This window comes from Scyliorhinus torazame, chromosome 17, assembly GCF_047496885.1.
Source record: "Scyliorhinus torazame isolate Kashiwa2021f chromosome 17, sScyTor2.1, whole genome shotgun sequence".
Taxonomy (NCBI): Eukaryota; Metazoa; Chordata; class Chondrichthyes; order Carcharhiniformes; family Scyliorhinidae; genus Scyliorhinus; species Scyliorhinus torazame.
The window spans coordinates 33,183,174-33,205,886 of NC_092723.1; the positions used below are offsets into that span (position 1 = coordinate 33,183,174).

Sequence of the window (22,713 nt, forward strand, 5' to 3'; positions counted from 1 at the left end):
TCCTGTAATTCATTGAAAGATATAAAAAAAAGTGCAAAGATTTAGAAATAAAGTGTACAAAACTTGCAACAACTTGAAATAATGTTGGTAATATATTTGCTATGCTTTCCAGGTCCACAACCAAAAATCCGGTTTAATATCAACTCATGTTCAGTAATTATGCATCATAAGGTTTGTTTGTACAAAGAGAGGGGCACGAGGTCAGAATAGTGTGGGAGTATATACATTCTACAGTAGAATAAGTATTACAAAATAAAGTCACATGCTACATAATGCTAGTTTCAGATGAGCATGAACTTTACATAATTGTAGTTTGAAACAGTATAAAAATGTAATTTATTACGTTAATTCAACAACCAAAAACAGATTAAAGAATAAAGCTCCCAAAGTTTAGGCTAGATCTATTTAGATCTTATGGAGGAAAGCTTGTTGGCTATTTTCAGATCTATAAAATACAACAGGAAGGGCAGCATGGTGACGCAGTGGTTAGCACTGGTGTCTCGACGGCACCGAGCTCCCAGTTTCGATCCCACCTCTGGGTCAGAGTCCGTTTGGATTTTGTACATTCTCCCAGTGTTTGTGTGGGTTTCACCCCCATAACCCAAAGATGTGCAGGGTAGGTGGATTGGCCACGCTAAATTGCCCGTTAATTGGAAAAAATGAAATGGGCACTCATTTATTTACAAAAAAATACAACCAGAAATATTCACCGGGCAAGTCATTCAGCTATACTAGTGGTGCAAGCTCCAAGGGCCGAATGGCCTCCTCCTGCTTCTATTTTCTGTGTAACTTTAATTCATTTTGCAAGTAGAATAATAATTAGTCATCGAAAATCATGCAAGTTGCATGATGCATTGAATACCAAGAGTCACAATGTTATACCCGACCATCTTTCACCATTTCCGGAACTATGGTGCTGCATAGAATAAGCTCAATAACATTATCCAACAGAGGCAAAAACCATGTGTTCAGTTGCTGTTTGCCAGGTTTCTTCTCGTGCACATTCTGGGAGCAGTCCAAAAAACAAATTCAGCTCAACTGCAGTCATTGATTGGATGGGAACTCATTTTATCACTGAAGTGTTCTTCAACAGTGTTCTCCTGCTCTTGTGCCATGACATTTAAATAACACTCCACTCCCAATTTCAGTCCATGCTCCCAAATACAGATTCAAAATCTCTCAATCCAGTAAAAAAAAAAGGTACAGGAGGAAGAGCTTCTATTTAAAGCTTCTACAGAAGAGCAATATGGAGTGAAAGTAGAGGAAACTGAAGGAATGTGCACGCACATAACACTGCTGCTGGGTCTGTGCCTTTGTAGAAATAGCTCCGGGAAAGAACTAGCCCCGAGGAAAATATGAGCAAGTATAAAACCCAGGATTAAGAAAATTAACCGATTACCCACAAGGAGACAAGTCTTGTATGCAAATATTGGAAAGTGAATTTAATAGATTTTATTAATTATGTTTAGAGCAGTTTAGGAAAGTCTTAATTATTAGAAATATGACAACTAATTGTACTATTTTCTCTCTAAATATCAGACAGAATGCGAGACCATGGGACAGTCAAAACCATTATTGGGGCCACAATTAAACATTTTTTTAATGACCAACACTGGCTAATTATATTCCCAGCTGTTACAACACTATCAAGGGGGTCAAAATGGTTTCAAGAACACAAAAAATTTTGGGATCACTCAGACCTAGCAGCACCTGTGGAGAAAAAACAATTAACCCTTTTGGGTGGACAACCCCCAAAAATTCAGGCATGCATTGTTGCTGGCTTAAAGCCTGAAACGGAGCGAAGATATTGCAACTTCAGTTTTCAAACGGAATGTTGTTTAGCATAAGCCTGTTGAAAGTTGACAACTTTTTACAATTTTTTTATTTTGCAAGGAAGTCAATTATTCAGTCACTTTTCCAATGATTTTAGCACTGAACACAGAAGATAGAAGTCACTCTTAAAAGTCAGCAATTAAAGTCCTTTAAAAGAGGTAACTCTCTTTCCTGGTTGTGGAAGGGTTAACAAATGCACCAAGAAAAATTGCCGCTTTTTTTGGAACGGGGCACAGAATTTTTTTCCAGTTTATCAGACCCACTAATGTATCAAAGCTTTGATCCCCTACTCAATAGTTTATACAAAAGGTAGAACCTCCAACAATGCAGGACTTCCTCAGTACTGCACTAAAGCACTAGCTGAAACTATGTACTTAAATCCTGACTGAGTCAGTAGTGCCACTGAGTCAAACAGAGTTCTGATCAGTGCTCTTAGTCACACTAATTGAAAGTATGCCCATTGGGACCACAGTCTATTTCCTAATTCTTCCATGGCATGTGGGTGCTACTGATAAGACCGCCATTTGTTGCCCATCCCTAATTGACTTTGATCCAAGGCCATTTCAGAGAGAATTTAAGAGTCCTCCACATTGCTGTGAAGTCACACCTTGGCCAGACAAGAACAGCAGACTTCCCTAAAATGGCATTACTGAATCAGACGAGTTTTTAAACAACAATTGATCACCATTACTGAAGCGAGTTTTCAATTCCAGATTTCTTTATTACAATTGAATTTGAAATCATGGTGTGCGAACCTATGTCCTCAGAACATTAGGCTGGATTACTAGTCCAGTGACATTATCACTACACCACAGACTCTGCATGCACACGTCTCCTTAGTCTGTTCTTACCAGTATTTTCAGGAAAGATTACCAAGTTGCAGTTTATTGGTGTATATCAGTTATCAAGGAGACAGTCCTGTACTCAAATTTTTAAACTGCACTTGAGGCCAAATAACAAAATCCTGGATCCCCAAAGCTGCAAAGAGATCTGTAATGCAAATGAACCAGCAAGGCTTTTAAGTCAGACAAAACATTAGTGAACACAGCCATGCAAACGGTATACTATTATATTGCAGCCAAAGTGACATGCCACTGATCCAGAAGTATGTAGGAAAAAAGACTATTTATTTCTCCTGTCTACCTACGCTCACCCATGAAATGGGCAAACCAATTCATTAAATATGTTACACGAAAAATAATGAAAAACCACATATCGTTATTCCCATATTTACTCCTTGCAATGATTTTGCAATTTTAACGTAAGGAATCCTGCAGAGAAGAGTATGCATCTAGTTTAACTATTTTTCACTTCCTTTCAGTTCTGCAATGTTGTTCTTCCTGTGTTTTCTGTACTTAAATTCAAAAGATTTTTTAAAAATGAAAATCTAGGCTATTTTGCTGGTTTTGGAATCCCATCTGTCAATGGCCATTTTAAATTTTTTTAAAAGCTGGTTTCCCCCAGCACAGCCGGCGTGTGTATCATGCATGGTATAGCTGCCAGTGGACACTTGTATGACCACCAATTGATCTCCCGAACTTTAATTCTACGATTAATTTTTTTTAAAAATTGTTCCTTTCAGTTACAAAGCCAATATGCAAAGCGGACAGGGCAAGCCCCTAATCCATTTCCTTGCTTACTTCAAAAACCTATTCAAATTCAAACTGAATGCAATCATATTCTCCGCAAGAGAAACAGTTCCAAGCTGATAAGAGCTGGCACTTCACCTGATCTCAGACTTAGTCCTACTCTTGATTTTAGCCAAAATGATTGGAAGGTGAAGGGACATGGCATATCAACACATCTCTTATGCCTTAAAAGGTGAATATTAATTGAACCACTTGTAGCATTGCCATTAATGTGATTCTGTCATCCTATTTGCGTTAGTTTTAAATATTCCAGAAGGATCAATGGTGAAATCCATTCTGCAACAATTTATAGGTGCAAGTTTCTTTTCGGTGGGAGATGGTGAAGAAAAAGAACTGAGAATAGTGCCCGATCTGCTTTATTTCAAAATTTGCACAATTGGGTTCTTACTGTAAGCAGGAATTTCGAAGGGATTTACAAAACGACAATTGCTGCACAATTTAAAATTTAGATTGATCACTGTGGTGCTTTACATAAAAGTGCATTTCCAAAAAAGGAAAAGAAATAAACAGATTACTGCACCTCACAAATGTTGCTGGGACAATATATACAAAGAATCTTTGACAGAATATCTAACAGGCAGTTAATAAAGCAGTTCCAACCAATATAGAACAGAGTTGTTACAGGTGGATTTTTGATATAGCATTTTAAGGCTCACTTCAAGTGGTAGCAAAGCCATAACCAACACTGCCTGACAATATAGGACAATAGCGACACTGAAGGGCAGCACTTATTCATTTACCTTAGATTTTCTAAATATTCATTAAATACACAACCTGGTTGAATATTACTGATAGCAAAATAAAAGTTCAGCTAGCTGCGTTGGTCAAATGCAATTAATTTGAGATGTTCCACAGGATATTTTTCAACTAGGGGAAAAAAAAAAAATCAACACCTTTTCTGAAGATTTTGGATAAAGCACGACTTAAGAATAGATACCAGTGTAACCTTACATTATAGCCAAAAGCATTTTAATTCATTATTTAAAGGCAGACTTTCACTGGAAGTGTTTGACTGTCACTGGTTGAGGATCTCTTCCTCCAAAAATAGAGAATACAAGTTACAAACTCAACGTCCTTTCATGTATAATATTCACGTCAATCATATGCAAAAAGTTCACTTTATTTTTTTGAAATATAGTCTGTTCAGGTAAACAAGCCACATTGCAATGCAGTAGAACATGACCAAATTAATGATTAATTCCAGTTGGTTTTCCTGGACTATGCAGTGAAGCAAATTTTAAAAACATTTTCTGGACAGATGTTACACAAAACACAAAATGGGGAACCTTCATTAGAAAACAGTAATATTTAAATACAATGTTATCATTTCTAGATCTGCAGTAAATATAAACACAGAAGGGACAAATGGAAAGGATCAATTTCCTACTATATATCTTATAGCTCTTCCAATAATAAACTTGAGATTTCAAGTACTGATAAGTACTTTGGAACTTCAACAGTCACTGACAGAATGTTTCTTCTAAAGTGCTGTTCCAGGAATGGCAGTTGGGAAGCTGGTAAGTATGAACATATCTTAAACACTCAACTACATGAGTTACTCAGCCATCAACCTACCTACAGAAAACATGGTCAGAAGGCCAAGTGCACAGCCCAGATCTTAAGCAGGCTAACTTGAAAGCATGCAGACTGGCCACAAGTCATTCCAAAGCAAAAGCAGTTAATTTACTGGATACCTTAATCTCCATTTCAACGGTCAATATCCTACGTGTAAAACACAGCTAGCTATCTCTTTGGTACGAGTACAAGGTAAGATTTCATCTGGTTTCTACGTCGTATGCTGACACTTGTAGATTTTACAGTTTCTTGGCAAAAGACATTAAATTTTGAACTACTCATTTATACTCGCACTCATCATATACGTCATGAACAGCACAACTGGTGAATGTAGACTAAATTAGTGTTCATTAGCAGCTAACAACCTGCAGCTATTAATGACTATGCATATTTATCTGGAATCCAAACCCCTGCATAATCCCTTTTCTTGTATATATTTTTTTCAACTAAATATGTAAAATTTGCCTAAAGATTGGAGTAGCCTATACAGATATATTTGTACCTGTAAGACAATGAACCAGGTGCTGCACTAGTTTAAGGAAAGAGCAAATATGAATTTGGTTGCTATGAGTTAAGCCATGCGTGTCTGAGGCATTCTGCTGCAGTGGCTCGCTTCTCTGGTATCAGTTCCAGCATTGGTAACAGGAACTCTGTAAACGTAGCAGCTTCTTCCTGTGGCCATTCATACTTTTCCACCAGCACTTCATAGAGTCCCCAAGGTTTCAGTTTTGTGATGTGCCTCAGCTCACCTAAAGAGATAAACACCTTGGTGAGCATCTTAAATATTCCAGAATGATGAGTGGAATTACAAAAGATTATTAACTGAGTTTGTGTCATTTTCTTCAATGTCAAACTTCCCCCTCCATCAGGCTGTACAAGGCTTAGAGGGTACATCATGTCTGAGCCACAGAGCTCTTCAAGGCTGTCAATATAACAATGACAAAAACAGAAGAGCTATGCTCTGGGATGACAATGGACGTGTCAGGTTTCCCTCATATCACTGAAGATGAAACACTGCAGTTGCATCTAAGAAATTTACTGTAAATTAATCTAGGTGAGAAAGTCACATCTTAATTCATACATCCATCCACGAGACTTTAGTCATCTCAACTGCAGGCCTCAATTATTCCTTAAATTATTCCTCATGTGTTGATCGTATGAGTGTACTGATTTTGGTCCTAAACTTATCTTATACTTTGAATCCCTGTTCCTTAACCCTAGTTTTGCAACTTAATTTAAAGTAATGATCTAGATTTATCAACTCATTTTTACTAGTCATGTCTCTATCACCTTGCTAGACTGAAAAGCTGATGCTTCACCATTCGGTCTTCATTATTCAGACCCTCAATATTACTGACCAGCCTCATCATTATTCTTTGCACTGGCCCAGTTTAGGAATATCATCCTTGCATCTTGGCAATCAGCAGAGACATAATTCATGGTATAGCCAACCAGAGCACTGTGCAGTTAAGATTACAACTTTATCGGACTAGTGTGCCATTTTCTGCTGACTTTACTGAATGCTGCTCTACGTTTTCTGGACCTATTAGAAACCAAGACTATTAAAATTCCTAGTTATTTCTATATGCATGGAATATGTCTCACCTATTTTTCTTTTATACTTTTATACTTACCTACAATAAATTTCATCTGACAAGACCATGCCCACATATAAATGTTTAGATTTTCAAAGGACTTTTCATCAAGTACCACAGATTAGTTACTAAAGTCAAAGCATGTGCAGACAGTGTACAAGTAGCAGAATGGATAATAAGCTGGTTGTAAAACAGGAGGGTAGGTACAGAGACTGGGAAGAGTTGGGAAGCAGTGGGAAATAATTTTAGAAGATTCAAAATAAACATTGGCATGTTTCATGAGGTTTTCAATGTCGCAGAAATCACTGCTGTCCACGTTTTACAAAAGTGATTCTGACTCAATTTGTGGACACGGAATTGGGAATTAATCATTATTGAGGAAGATTATTGCAAATTGTAGAATGGGCATTAATGGGCAAATGAACTTCAATACAAATAGGAGTTCATTTCCAGAGGGAAAGGGAAAAGGTTCTGTTAAACCTTAAGAGTGCTATACACAGTTTTGGTGTCCATAATATAGAAATGACAGATGCACTGGAGGCAGGACAGATGAAGGCAGACCAGGATGAAATCATGTTCATGAGGGCAGATTGAACAGGCTGGAGCTCCTTCAAGAAAAAAAAAAGGACCAGGGTTAACCTGGTAGAGGGCTTGGAAACTATGAAGTGGTTTGAAAGTGTAGATGTGAGATATGCGAGAGAGAGTCCAAATATAAAAATAAGACAGGCACCAATAAATCCAATTGGCAATTCAGACAAAATGTCTTTACCCGGTGTGATTATGTGGAACTCACTTTCAAATGGGAGGAGTTGAGGTAACTAGCATTGATGCATTTAGGGAAATGCCAAACACAAGATTGAAATGATTGGAATGTTATGCTGATATGGTTCGATGAGGACAGGTGGCAGTAGGCTCATGCAGAACATAAACACTTTTTTTTTTTTTTTTTAATGCTGCTAATTCGACTACACATCTTGCCTAATTCATTCTGCAATTTCTGAGCTGCCTCAACTCGAGTGCCCCTCTTAGAGGGCAACATCTGAAAATATGACCTACTTGCCTGAACCTCATGTATTTATGTCATATAAATAAATTAACAGCTGTGGTCTCAGCATCAATCTTTGGGGCACGCCACTCATCCTCTGCACCATTTATAAATCTCATTAAACGGATTGTAAAATTTCAAACATTTTTGGAATCCTTTACGGACCCGAGCTTGCTGCACTATATACGCAACAACCCATAGCAACAGGCATCAATTTAGGCACAATGTTGGTGGCAGGAGAGAAATGGAATAGGTTTGCAATGTGTAACCGTCTATTATTTATAACAGATCTACAGCAAGAGCAGTGCTGTTTTAATTGAATACACAATTCCTTCTTCAAAATTTTCACTTCAAAAATTTACTTCAAGTTTTATTTAATAGAGCCACAATTTAAAAATGTGCAAAGTTAGACTATTACTATAATCTGAATTTACCTTTTGAGGTTAGATACCAAGTGACATTTCACAAGTGTGAACTATGTACAATTATACAAGAAACACTACAGACCTAGTTGCTTTCATTACTATTTAATAGCTGTGGAGAGGCCGGTGTTGGACTGGGGTGAGTACAGTACGAAGTCTTACAACACCAGGTTAAAGTCCAACAGGTTTGTTTCGATGTCACTAGCTTTCGGAGCGCTGCTCCTTCCTCAGGTGATAACCAATTACTGTGGTCCTAAACCACATCGTGCCACTCAGCCCTTGGTAGACCAATTGATCGACGAGATCAACATAATTTCGTAGGCCGTAGGCCATCACAAAATATGCAACAATTAAACAACTACCAACACTTTACCAAACTGAAAACCAATGGCTCATGAGTAGCATTGAATAAAATTGAGCATATTGGAACCTTGCAAGAAGCACAGTTGCTAAAGTACAAGTGTTTAATAGTTATTACTGCAAATTAATGATGGAATCTTTAATCATGCCGAGTTACTAAATTGTCTGCCATTGCATTCTTATAATATCCACAGAAATATCACAGTCATCTCTCAAATTCAATACAAGTTAAAAATATGTTTAAAAGTCTTACCATTACATTCTTGGATACTTTACCTTTTTTGGTGAAAAATTCCTTGGAATATTTCCCTGCGAGAATAAGCTTCCGAGGCATTTTCCCCAGCAGTTCAATAATCAAAGCAATGTGATCTGCATACAGGAATGTTGACAAAAACAAAGTAAGTTTTAGAAATACAGCTCCTACTGCATTACACACGAGGTTCAGACCCTCATGTAAATTAATTTCTAACTTTTCCAAACAAAGTGACTATGTTACATCCTTAAATATGGAGTTATAAGATATAAAAATGCTACCCCACACCAAATTTTGAACTTGCAAAATATTGAAGAATACACAAGAAAAAAGTCAAGTCTATACGGTTCTACTGGTAGCAGGCAAGTTATCCCAGATTTTCTTGGTGCCATTCATGCACTCACGCAAGGCCCTTTTAAATTGACAGCGAAAGGTATTTGAGTCAGGTTTATACCTGAATTACCTATATTGGATAAATGTCAGCTCAATTACAAGGCAAAAAACTGCATGGATCTCATTATGTAATAGGGCATGATGACCTATATTAATAGGTTTGACTTTAGCACTGACACTTGTAATTTTACCATGGGATTAGGTGACTTTAAATTCTTAACTTGAAGAATTTCTCTGAAGATGATGGAACACAACTGGTTCCAATATAAAAGATAACTAAATGAGTTGTATTTATGGGTAACAATTTACATTTAAATTCTTGAGCAATAAAACAAAACCTTCAACGCTCTACAGATATTCAATAGTATATTTCCCAATGTTACTGTCATTAAACCTTCAATGTGTGTGCACAATACAGAGCACTGCAAAAAAAGAAAACTGGTGATGCATCTGCAAGCCTAAAACAGATCATCTGGTCATTTACTTAATTGACGCTGGGTACAAATTGATTGCACATTTCCTACAGCACAGTAGTGACTAAAGTCTTTCAGTGACTGAAAAATGCTTTAGGATATTGTAAAATTGTGAAAGATTCTATATAATGCAAGTCATTTTTTCCAGTGTGCAACATGGTCCAGAAGAGAAAGAGATGAGGAAAGGGAACAAAATTAGGAATCACAGAAAACTTAACAAATGTGTACTTGATCATTGGGAAAATAAATTTTATAAAACAGTCAAACCAATTTGACATCTGCCCACGGCTAGTAAAGGAACAAAACAGTCGATTGTAGTCTGGATTAGAATGCATTCTACTCTCAAGCAGAAACAGATCTATTTTGTACAAACTGTCACACTGTCACACTGTAGGAATCTTATTGGTAAAGAGAACAGAATGGGTGACAGAAAACCTTGGAATGAAAAGGGTAACTGATCAAGTTAGCAAAAGCAGCGAGTAGTTGACAAGTAGTATCAATACAAAGTGGTGACTATTGAGGTAACATAGCAATTGTTTATTGTAATTTTTGATTTTGCTGAATATTAATTATTTGGAGAAAGGAAAACAATGAAATCGGAAAGCTTGTACATGCTACCAAATTAGAAGGGTGCAAATAATAGACATAAAAATTAGATATTCTTCAGAAAAAGGTATTATGAAGCTGGGAAGGAAAACAAATCATGGGAGTATAACACAAATGAAACCGTACAGGATCTGGAATTTTAGTGGAGTTTGGGGTTAATGATCAAACGTCCCTGTATCTTAGAGCAACAGGCAAGCGTTTTATGAGTAACATGGACAAGAAATGCTTGTGTGAAAGTTGTAAGTGATGGTTATTAGAACTTCACAAAAAGATTAGGGAGCAGCTAATTCAGGAAGACATATCTATGATGTACTTTTGATGAAGGCAAAACATGTCATACAAAAGAACAAGGTTTTCAACAGTTATTTGGAGGGCTTAGAAACTGAAAATGTAAATAGGTCAATCACCTGAGCTGTTATGAATAAAGCCTACTTCTTACACTCCACCATTAAGTGTTTTGTGGTGATCCAAACTGTATCATAGACATCCCTCGTATCAGTTGATTCTCAACAGGAAACACCATTTAAATCAGTAGTACACTATGCAGTGGCCTAGTGGCATTGCCACTGGACCAGCAATTCAGAGAATCAGTGAAATTTGAATTGAATAATTAAAAATCTAATGAAACAATTGTCGATTGTCATAAAAACCCATCTGGTTTCCTGGGGAAAGGAAATCTGCCATCCTTACCTGATCTGCCCTATGTGACTGCAGATCCACCGCAATATGATTGACTCTTAAATGCCCTCTCAAGGCAATTAGGGATGGGCATAAATGCTAGCCCAGCCAGCGGCACCCACATCCTATGAATGAACCTTAAAAATTGCAGCGGTAAAAGTAGGAAAAGGATTTACGGTGTTCAGGATCCCGCTGTTCCTGATCAAAGGGGGCAAAGGTATGATTTAGTATAGGATACCTCTGCCTCTGAAATCACCATGAATACTATTGTACAGTTCAGGAACATACAGAGGGAACACCAGCTTTGGAAGATAGAAGTGGGCAGCTGGACTTATTAGGGAGTCTTTGAGGTGATCTTATCGAAGGATTTAAAGACCTACAAGGGTAGACAATTGGATGATTAAAACCTCAGAAGTTTAAGTGAAATACGAAAGACCATTTCCTAAGTGCGTCAGTGACAAGCGATTATTACACGACCATAACAATGCATAACATGACATCATAAAGCAGCTTCCACTGATTTTGCTGAAACTGGCCACATTTTTCTTCTGAAATATATTGCATCCATTTGTACAATAGAGACAGTAAAGAAAATGAGTAATAAATGCAAGCTGTACATCCCCTAGAGCCTATTCTGCTATTCAATATTACAAACTTCACCTCCATCTCATCACGCTATCCCCCATCTCCCTCAATTCCCTTGATGCGCAAGAAACAGAGTTTTGAATGTATTCGTTGCTAGACTTAATATATACATATATAAATAGTCAAAATCTAGCAGGCACAATCCAAATTGAAATTCAGCTCACATGGCACACTGCAGACTTCCTCCACAATAAGCTTTCAATCGGTGATAAATGTCTCGTTCTGTGCAGACACTGGTGCTCACATGCAAAGTGTCAGAGTTATAAAGATTCACAACACATTGAATGAAGAAATTTCACATCTCAATCCTAAACAGCCACCCAGCCATCCCTTTATCCCGAAACAAAGCCCCCCCCACCCCTCTAATTCCAGACTCTTCCAGCCAGGAGAATCAGTCTCTCAGTATTTACCCTCTTAAACACTAAGAATCTGGTGTTTCAAAATGCCCATTCTGTTCAACCTCCCCTGTCCTCATTCCAGAAATTGATGTGATAATAATATTCATCTCAATCCTGAATGACTGACCTCCGATCTTGAAAGTCCAAATAGTAGATTCTCCATCCAGGTTAACAAACGCTCAACATCTGAAGAATTTAATTTTTTAATTTCTTATACAGTAACAATGATATAATACATAGAAGATAGGAGCAGGAGGAGGCCTTTTGGCCCTTCAAGCCTGCTCCGCCATTCATCACGATCATGGCTGATCATCCAACTCAATAGACTAATCCTGCTTTCTCCCCATAACCTTTGATCCCATTCTCCCAAGTGCTATGTCCAGCCGCCTCTTGAATATATTCAAAGTTTTAGCATCAACTACTTTCTGAATGAATGAATGAATTCCACAAGCTCACCATTCTTTGTGTGAAGAAATGACTCCTTATCTCTGTCTGAAATGGTTGACCCTGAATCCTCAGGCTGTGACCCCTGGTTCTGGACACACCCATGTTGAAGTGGGCAAGTGTGTGGTCAATTCCAGGCCCACTCGTCCCGGAGTCACAACACAATTGAATTAACCAATAGTTCTTAGAAAAATACTTGGCCCGTGGCTGCTCAGCAATTACAGGTTTGCAAGTTGAAACAAAATTACTGTTTATTTATAACAGGAATATGTATAACTCCTCTTATACATATGAAAGATGAAATATGCAGTAATTACAACTGGATAACAAGCTAACCTACTACCCCCTTTTACTGTTCCACGCTCCACCCACATAAAGACAGGCAAAAATTTGGGGGGGGGTGAAAACAATAAATATCAAGGTCAAAAGATAAGAGTCTTTGTTTCAAATGGTGGTTCTGTTGCAGGCATTTCTCACAGCACACTGGTTGATCAGTCATTCATTAAGTGCAATACTTTATAGACGGCAGGCCTTCTGGAGAGTCACTTTAGTTCTTATCAAACTGGGCCTTTAACTCAAGGCTCACACAGGCTTATTTCTTTCTTGAGGCACCTCATCTCACATCAAGCCCTGCTTCCAGCTCGTAGTTTGACTTCAAGCATGAGCAGTCTCAAGAGAATAACACCAAGTCTTGCTGGAGAGAGTCAGCTCTCTGAAGAGAGTTGAGCTGGATATTTTCAGAGAGAATTAATTAGAACCCTCCATCCATGCTGCAGAAACAAAAGTGAAACAAAAAACTCAACCCTTGAAGCTCTGAAACACTCCACTGGGATCAGATCTAATCCTCACATGTTACTGGGCAGAGCACAGCCTTTTGGGCCCAGTCACTGGCCTCCAGTGAAATCAAACAGAGTCATCAATGACATTGGCCAATAGGCAATCACTAGTGTAAGTCAGCACAGCCTCATAGATCCTGCTGTTTGAATTAAAGTTACAGGTTGCTTAGATCATAGAATTTACAGTGCAGGAGGCCATTCGGCCCATCGAGTCTGCGCTGGCTCTTGGAAAGAGCACCCAACCTAAGCCCACACCTCCACCCTATCCCTGTAACCCAGCAACCCCATCTAACCTATGGGCAATTTAGCATGGCCAATCCACCTAACTTGCACATCTTTGGACATAAAGTCACAGGGCCATTAAATATCCATGGATCAAAAATGTAACAGCAAAAATAAAAGGGGAAATAAGGGGAGAAACAGGAAGGAATAGTTTAACAGGAAATAGTGATCATTTTTGATACCTATTGCCAGTTTTTTTGATCAATTTATCTTTTCCTTTAACTTTACATCATACTTCATAAAACTGACATCAGTGTTAAGAAGTTGTGAAGAAATGAGAATTTGATGAAAGGGAACTGGTCAAGGAGTCAGCTGGACTGAGAGCTTGGATATGCAGATTAGCCAAGTAATGGTGTAAATAGATATTTACCCAAGCAAAGTGGATAATAATAGGGTGTAATAATAGGGTAAAGTGTAGGAGTTAAAGACCGACGGCAAGAGTTCAAAAGAGAATACAAGGATGGATGTCGTATTTACATGCTAAAAGGGGGAGCTCATGTAAGAAATATTAATGTAAATGCATAGCCTTCTCTCCCCTTTGAAAGCTGACTGGTGGGTCAACAGACCTCAGGCATGGTTGAGAAGGTGGCGCCTTGGCCTCGGGTTGGTCCCCGATTCGGGAGAACCATCGTTTTGTCCCGGGAAGGATGGATGGGGGTTTCGGAGCTGGCATCGGGCAGGGATTAGAAGAACGGGGGACCTGTTCATTGATGGGACGTTTGTGAGCCATGGGGCGCTGGAGGAGAAGTTTGGGTTACCCCCAGGAAACGCTTTCAGGTATATGCAAGTGAGGGCGTTTGTGAGGCAGCAGGTGAGAGGATTCCCGCTGCTTCCGGCACGTGGGATTCAGGACAGGGTGATTTCGGGAGTATGGGTTGGAGAAGGCAAGGTTTCGGCGATTTATCAGGAGCTGCAGGATGAGGAGGAGGCCTCGGCGGAGTTAAAGGGCAAGTGGGAGCAGCAGCTTGGGGAGGGGATAGATGAGGGTCTGTGGGCTGATGCCCTGAGTAGGGTTAATTCTGCCTCCTCTTGCGCCAGGCTCAGACTAATACAGTTCAAGGTTACTCACAGAGCGCATATGACAGGGGCGAGGTTGAGTAGGTTCTTTGGAGTGGAGAACAGATGTGGGAGGTGCTCGGGGAGCCCGGCAAATCATGTCCATATATCCATATGTTCTGGTCGTGCCCGGCACTGGATGGGTTTTGGAGGGGTTTTGCGAGGACTATGTCCAAGGTGGTGAATACCCAGATCAAGCCGAGCTGGGGATTAGCATTATTTGGGGTATCGGACGAGCCGGGAGTGCAGGAAGCGAAAGAGGCCGGTATTCTGGCCTTTGCGTCCCTGGTAGCCCGGCGGAGGATTTGGCTACTATGGAAGGATGCGAAGCCCCCTAGTGTGGAAGCTTGGATCAATGACATGGCAGGGTTCATCAAGCTGGAGAGGATAAAGTTTGCCTTGCGTGGGTCTGTGCAAGGGTTCCTCAGGCGATGGCAACCGTTCCTAGACTATCCTGCGGAGCGTTAGGAGGAGGTCAACAGCTGCAGCCCAGGGGCGGGGGTGGAGGGGGGGGGGGATTCTCTTGGGGTGGTGGTTGGGTTAAGGTGCTTTTTTTTTTCCCTATTTGTGCTTTTTACTGTTATATGGGGGGTTACTGTATATGGGGGAAATCCAATGTATAATTTCTACTTGTGTTCTTGTTGCTTTCTTTTTGTTTTGGGGGGGGGGGGGGGGGGGGGTTTGTTGAAAATCTTGAATAAATATATATATATATTTTTTTTTTTTTTTTAAAAGAGAAGGTGGAGTCTTTATGAATAACTTCAGCTGGGAGTGAACCCACGCTGCTGGCATTGCATCACGAACCAGCCATCCAACCAACTGAGTGGCTACTAAGATAGGTTCCTCAGATAAGTCAAGATCAAAAGGAATAAGCAATACATCAGTGTTGATTCTATAAGTGGAGGAGAGCTGACGTGCACCAAAGATCACAAGTGTGTTCGCTCCCAAAACAAGCTTTTGCCTGGGAAGTCCTATTAAGTCACCAGTTGTTGCTACTCTAAACCAGAAGAAATATCCCAAAGAGACATACAGGTCAAGTGTGATAATTATTGCTGTATTTGGCTCAGTGTTAAAACCTATGGGGTGTTGCATTGGGGAGGTAGATCTGTGTTTAGGAAAGTAGAGGGATTTAGAATGGGACCAATTAAAGTATACTCTGGGTGTAGCCATTATTGTAGTTCAGTGCAATCTTTTTCCTTCATTGTGGCCCAAGTGTGTTTTATTGCATAATAAATGTTTATTATTGTTGAATTATTACAACAAGGTTGGCACCTTCCAAACTGGTCTTCATCTCTTTCCTCACATTAAACAAATTGCAAAACAAACAGATAGGAACCGGTATTCCAGGTTTCCCTTCAGGGATTTGGAATACCTTAACATTTAATATCAGTAGAGTTCTTAACAGATACTCAACTATTATCCATATTCGAAATCACAAATCAATCTCTGGCTTTGACTCACATTTTATGAAAAATAAATGCTGGACTACTTATACCGTACTACTAAACTGGTTGAAAAGTGTCAAGACAATGGTGTGCGCAATGTGGATAAGGCATTTAGTTTCACTGGCTGGTGAAATACCCTGGATTGTTTTTGAAAAGGAACACTAGAACTCCAAAGACACGTATTTTTAAATGGCTGGACAAGTCAGCTGACCTTAATCTTAATAATGTAGGCTTACATTAACACTGCAATGAAGTTACTGTGAAAAGCCACTAGGCGCCACATTCCGGCACCTGTTCAGATACACAGAAGAATTCAGAATGTCCAAATTACCTAACAGCACGTCTTTCGGGACTTGTGGGAAGAAACTGGAGCACCTGGAGGAAACCCACGCAGACACAGGGAGAACGTGCAGACTCCACACGGACAGAGACCCAAGCCGTGAATCAGACCCTGGAATTGTGAAGCAACAGTGCCATCGTGCTGCCCCACTACAAATTGATCAAATTTCTAGTAGCCTCCAAAAGGAGATTACCCAAAGAGACATGTTCAGCCCCTCCCCAGGCCCGATGGATTACACACCTGCCATCGTCTGAACTCTAAAACCCAATGACAATAGGCCACAGATTTCTGGACTCCAGAAAATGCCAGGAACAGAGGACTAAAGAAACTCATTATGCAAGGAAGGTTCCAAGGCCCTATCTGTTTTGATGACATATTGAAAGCTTTGACAATCAGAAATTGAAACTTCTTCGTCAATATGGATTGCCCATTTGTAAACAAACAGTCTGTAGAATGCTTCATAACATCAAAGTAACTACAGACTTATGCCTGACATGCAATGTACATAGTAAATATTCAAGAGTATGACAGGAGTGGAACAGACTTTTTTGAGACAAGTCAAATTTTACTGCTCTCCTATTCAAGTTGGAATGTGCTGCAATGCACTTTTACACATTTTATGAATAAAATATCTTGCTGGAAAAGACTGCAGAATATATCATCTAAGGTTTGAGGACCTAATTTCAGAGATCTATGGACAAACACGCCAAGGTCCCTTTGTTCCTCGAACTTCCCAGTGTCAGGCCATTAATTGAATACCTCGTCAAATTACTCCTTCCAGAGTGTATCACCTCACACTTTTCAGGGTTAAATTCCACCTGCCACCTTTCTGCTCATATGACTATCCCACCCATGTTCCTGTAACCCAAGACACTCACCCTCACTGTTAACCACCCGGCCAAACTTTGCATCATCCGCAAACTTAATGATCCTACCTCCCCCCCCCGCCAACATAGTCAGCTATGTCATTTATATAAATGGCAAATAATACGTGACCCAGCACAAATCCAGGTGGTATGCCACTGGTTACGGACTTCCAGACAAGCAACAGTCTGTCATCACCCTCTGATTCCTAGTTCAGCCAATTTTGAATCCACCTTATCAAGTTACCCTGTATCTCATGTGCTTTTGCCTTCTTTACAAGTCTCTCATCTAGGACCTTTCAAAGGCTTTGCTGAAATCCATGTAAACTACATCAACTGCAGTACCCTCATCTACACCTGGTCACATGCTCAAAAGATTCAATCAAATTGGTTGGCATGACTCCCTCTGACAAATCCATACAGACTATTCCTGATCATACCTTGCCAAGTGGAGGTAGATTCTCTCTTCAGAATTGTCTCCAATATTTTCCCTACCACTGATGTGAGACTCACTGGTCTATCATTCCCTGGCTCATCTCTACAACCATTCTTAAATAGTGAGATCACATTAGCTAATCTTCAGTCCTCTGGCACCTCCCCTGTGGCTAGAGAGGAATTAAAAATTTGGGTCAGAGCCCCTGCAATCGATTCCCTCGCCTCCCATAGTATCCTGGGACACAATTCATCTTGACCTGGAGATTTGTTCACTTTTAAGCCTGCCAAATCCTCCAATATATCATTCCCGATGTCAATTTGCTCAATAACTCTCAGTCTCTCTCCCAGAGTTCCATATCTACCCCCTCATTCTCTTGGGTGAAGACAGATGTGAAGTATTTGTTCAACACCACATCAATATCCACTGGCTCCATCCATAGATTTCCACCTTGGTCCTTAATGGGCCCTACTCTTTCTCTGGTTAGCCTCTTCCCAATGATAGACTTTTAGAATATCTTGGGACTTATCCTACTTTTACGAGCCAGAGCTTTCTTGCAGCCCTTTGCTCTGCTAATTGCTTTCTTAAGCTCCCTTAAGAGTCTCTCTGGAGGAAGACTGTCAGCCCTCAGGCATGCAGGGTCAGCCATACTTACCACGTGGACGTGCCCCTGCATGCCAGGGTTTCCTTTTGTTGGTTAGCCATCCAAAATTTGTTCTAGTTGCCTTCATGTGTGACCTGTTGTAACCATCATTCTGCCCCCCCCTCCCCACGCTAACGTGGTGTTTTGGTCTCTTCCCCCCCTCCCCTCCCTTTGGTGTACATTTCCATCCCCTCATTCCTGAGTGGTTAGCATAATTGCTTCACAGCTCCAGGGTCCCAGGTTCGATTCCCGGCTTGGGTCACTGTCTGTGCGGAGTCTGCACGTTCTCCCCGTTTCTGCGTGGGTTTCCTCCGGGTGCTCCGGTTTCCTCCCACAGTCCAAAGACGTGCAGGTTAGGTGGATTGGCCATGCTAAATTGCCCTTAGTGTCCAAAATTGACCTTAGGGTTGGTTGAGTGGGGTTACTGGGTTATGGGGATAGGGTAGTGTGGGCCTCGGTAGGGTGCTCTTTCCAAGAGCCGGTGCAGACTTGATGGGCCGAATGGCCTCCTTCTGCACTGTAAATTCTATGATTCTATGATTCCTCCCCCCCCCCCCCCCCCCACAAAGAAATATTGTTAATGGTCCATTTTTGTCAGCTATTACTCTCTTTCCAGCTGTTTTTGCCGCATGTTCCCCAGAGTTTTGCCAGGTACATGTCAAAACGCACCTGTTTCTTGAATAAAGTCACTTTGGCCTCATTGAACCCCGCCCGGCACTTGGTCAAGTCAGCCCCAATGTCCTGATGATTGTGTCGCCCTCCCACGAGCTTCTCCTCAAATTCAGAATTCACGCCTAACCCTGGTATTTATGGAGCTGTGCACTAATCGCCGGTGGAGGTTCTCCTGCTTTGGGCCTTTACCAGAGCAACTGGTGGGCCTGGTCTACCTCTGGGGGCTTGAGGAAGCGTTCCTTCTCGACCAGCTTACCGAGCATCTACGAGACATCAGGTTTCTGCCCTCAGGTAGCCCGAATATCCTTTATTCTGCTCTCCTGATCTTACACCTTCCACTTGGGTCCAGCATGAGGTCCTCCTTGGAGTCCCTGTGTTTTTGGAATCTGTGCAAGAGCTCTATCCACTGCCCTGTCGGTGGGTGGGCCGTCGTTCACGTTGGTGATCCCTCTCAGTCTGCTATATTCTGCCATACTTCGCTCCATGTGTCTGAGGTCTGGATCTTTCTCTCCTGACTTTTGCTGCACTATTTTTCTGCCTCTGTGACTGGTTTGAGGACATTTCCTCAGGTGGTTGTTAGTTTAGGGCGAGGGTGGGGAGTTTTTTTTGTTTCAGTGTCCGATTTATGGGTAAAAAAAAAAAGTGTCTAAATTGAGGTTCCCAAGGGAGAGCCACCTTTCGTGCAACTGCTCCGGAAGTCCATTTTCTGTGAAGTTGATGTAACTTGCGTATTCATTAATAAACAAACCATGCAAATTAATAGCGCAATATGCAGAAAGGTTTAATAAACAAAAAAATGACCCGTCACATGCTATGATTCAAATATGATAAATGCAAACAATTTTTATACAATGGATGAATTGGAGCAAAACATTTTATGGAAACACCCAACATTAAAAAAAACTATGCAAAAAATACATGTTTATGTAATTAAATCAGAAATGGCATTTTGAAGGTAAAATTAATCTTTGTGCACGAAATGCATACCATTCATACGAGTACAAATCAATCTATTACTGATAAAGGTAGAATTGCATTAATATTCTTAAGTGGTTTAGCAAAAAAAATAAGCAACCCAATTTAAGTTTGCAGATGATAGCAATTGGCAACAACAATCACAACCATCTCCAGCATTCAAATTATATTAAAGACTTAACTGGAAGGATCTTATCGTCAAGCTGCGCATGCTAAAGCAACACTTATCTCAGAAATTAAGAGGGAAGAGCACGATTAAAAATATTCATCACCAAAAGATAATCACCTTCATCTCTGGAATAGTCTTCACCAGAATGAGGCTCAAACAAATAATCTCCAGTTGCAAGCTCAAATGCCTTTGGAGAGAAGGAAATGCAAGGAATATTATAATGTGTTTACCAAGGACACAATAAATACAAAATTTATTAAAATAATTCTGATCAAACATACCAGAAATGGGATTTTAAAAATACCACTTTGATTTGGCGCATGAACCTTTCTTCAGCTTTAATTTAAATAAAGCAAAAATAAACTGGACTAATTTCAAATAGTATAGCTGGTGTTTTAGGATTATTACTACATACCGAATGGAACTGTAGATCCTAAAGATAACAACTATTAGTATTTACCAACATTCTAGGGAAAGACTTTGAGAACATTAAATACAACAATATACAAATGGTTCTCATCTGGGTGGGCACAACCGGAAAATCCACTCCATGGTGTTTTGTCCGTGCAAAGTTTTCAGTATCCCATCTTACATACCATGCAAGCAGTACTCCAGATATCTGCAGGCGTACTGTATCCAGCACCAATTAGAACCTCCAATGACCGATATTGTCTCGTTTGGATGTCCTCTGTAAAATGTTTGTGCTAAACGAGATAAAATTAATATTCACCATAAGCAATGAGGTGCCAGATGTCTCGACGTGTTCTTGAAATTCCTTCCCCCCCAAATTTCCAAATAATGAAAAAATTACATGTTATCTAAGCTAACTACTTTAATTATCTAAAGAAACACACTTTGAAATAAATATAAAAGTAATTCAGAAATGAATCAAATTGCCCACTTACAACCCAGCAAGCATTTCCAAGATCTGCAATCTTAACTTGGATACCATCAGCATTCAATGGGTCGAGAGGATTGATGAGCAAGCTGGCAGCATCTGATTTTCCTACAAAATAAACACAATCCAAATATTAAATTCTTGGAAACATTCTATAATGACAAAGCAAGTTAATTTAAAATTAGACAACAGTGTGACTTTTGGAAAATTAAACTGTACAGAACAGGAGGAAGATTACTACTCTGGATTTCATGGAGTAGATATACCTCTGCACAATGGCTTCCTCAACCTAAAAGTGTGTAAACGTTAGTGTTACTATAGTTTGAATTAAACCAACACACACCTCTCCCTGTCTGCAACAGAGGTTTTGCACAATAATTCTAATTAATATTCCATCTGTTCAAAACTTAATGCTGAGTATGAACAGAAATCAAGTTGACCAAGCTTCGTAGAGCAATTGATGAAAAGCAGGAAACAAGTCATTTTAGAAAGAATTACAGAATAACGTTCAAATGCTTAATTTGCAGATGAATAGAAGGTTCGAGAGGTAAAAGAGACCCTATGAAAAGCCAAGAAAAAGTGAAGCAGAATTTTCACATTTGGCAGACTATAAAGAGTGGTGCAGAGCAATTTCAAGCACATTATAGAAAGGACATTAGAGCCACAGAAAGTGTACCAACACCATTGTTGGCAACCAAACTGAGCAGGCAAGCTTGAAAAACTGGACATTTCCTCACTGGAGCAGAGATGATTGAGGATGATGCTTATTAATGTTTGTAAATTTTGATATATTGAACAGTGAAGTTTTGTCCCATGTCAGATGGAACCGTACTAAGGAATAACATCCAAGTTTGTTGCGGATATAAAATTCAGAAACATGAGTTGCAGGGAAGAATGTATGCTGTTAATTGTAGGAAGACAGCCAGGATTCCAACTGGAATACTGAAGGATTAAATTAATGTCTTACAACCTTCACCTTTTCTACACACACATATTTATCATCACTATGCATAAAAAGTTAGCTCTCAGTAACTAACAGCCCATGCTGGAATATCTAGATGGAAATATAAATTAAATCCAAGACATACCAAAACTATTGTCCTACTTGTACCAAATATCGCATGCGTTTTACGGAATTGAAACAAAACTAACCATTGTCTCCAGAGCTGCAGACAGAATCTTCCCTACTTCTATTCTGCTTGGTCTCATTTTCATCTAATGGATTTCCATCAGAGTTCAAACTACAGGTCATTGATTCCAACATTCCAGTTATTAAAGGTCCACACGTTTCGGAGTAATTACTCTGGTTGTTTTGGTTCTTCTCTGTTCCATTTTGCATTAGTTCATTTAACACGTCATAAGCACAAGGGAAGGAGAAGTCTCCACCTCTGTAGGGTTCCTTGGGCTCACAATTGTTGGTGTTTTGATTAACATCTTCCTTATTTTCTTCTTGTCCATTATTAACTTGATTGGAAAGGGGACCAACCTCTACATGTCCATTGCAGTTTATTGATTCTGTCCTTGTGTTTTCAGTAGTAGTAACTTCTAAATGTTCTTTCTCTTGTGGTTCATTTTCATCTATAAACATTAATATAGTACAGAAATTTTAAACAATTTTCCGGATTTACAAACAAAGCAACCGTGCAACTGGGATACGAGAGAAAACACCACTGTTTATCTATAAAAAAGGTGGTTTCAACAAATGGATGCAAAAATCATTGGTATGCCAGTT

General features: G+C 39.7%; 1 protein-coding gene across 3 annotated transcripts in view; it reads right to left on the reverse strand.

Annotated features, from left to right (window-relative positions):
• Window positions 1–3,822: 3,822 nt before the first annotated feature.
• LOC140393817 (SRSF protein kinase 1-like) overlaps window positions 3,823–22,713 on the reverse strand; it is an 85,817-nt gene continuing 66,926 nt past the window's right edge. For all 3 annotated transcript variants that reach the window (XM_072480294.1, XM_072480295.1, XM_072480296.1), the window contains 6 exons: window positions 22,134–22,559; window positions 20,989–21,089; window positions 20,680–20,787; window positions 20,201–20,270; window positions 8,756–8,848; window positions 3,823–5,806 (listed from right to left, as the gene is read on the reverse strand). In XM_072480294.1, the coding sequence (XP_072336395.1) occupies window positions 5,622–5,806; window positions 8,756–8,848; window positions 20,201–20,270; window positions 20,680–20,787; window positions 20,989–21,089; window positions 22,134–22,559 (983 nt within the window). In that variant the 3' untranslated portion in view covers window positions 3,823–5,621. The remainder of the gene's footprint in view (window positions 5,807–8,755; window positions 8,849–20,200; window positions 20,271–20,679; window positions 20,788–20,988; window positions 21,090–22,133; window positions 22,560–22,713) is intronic.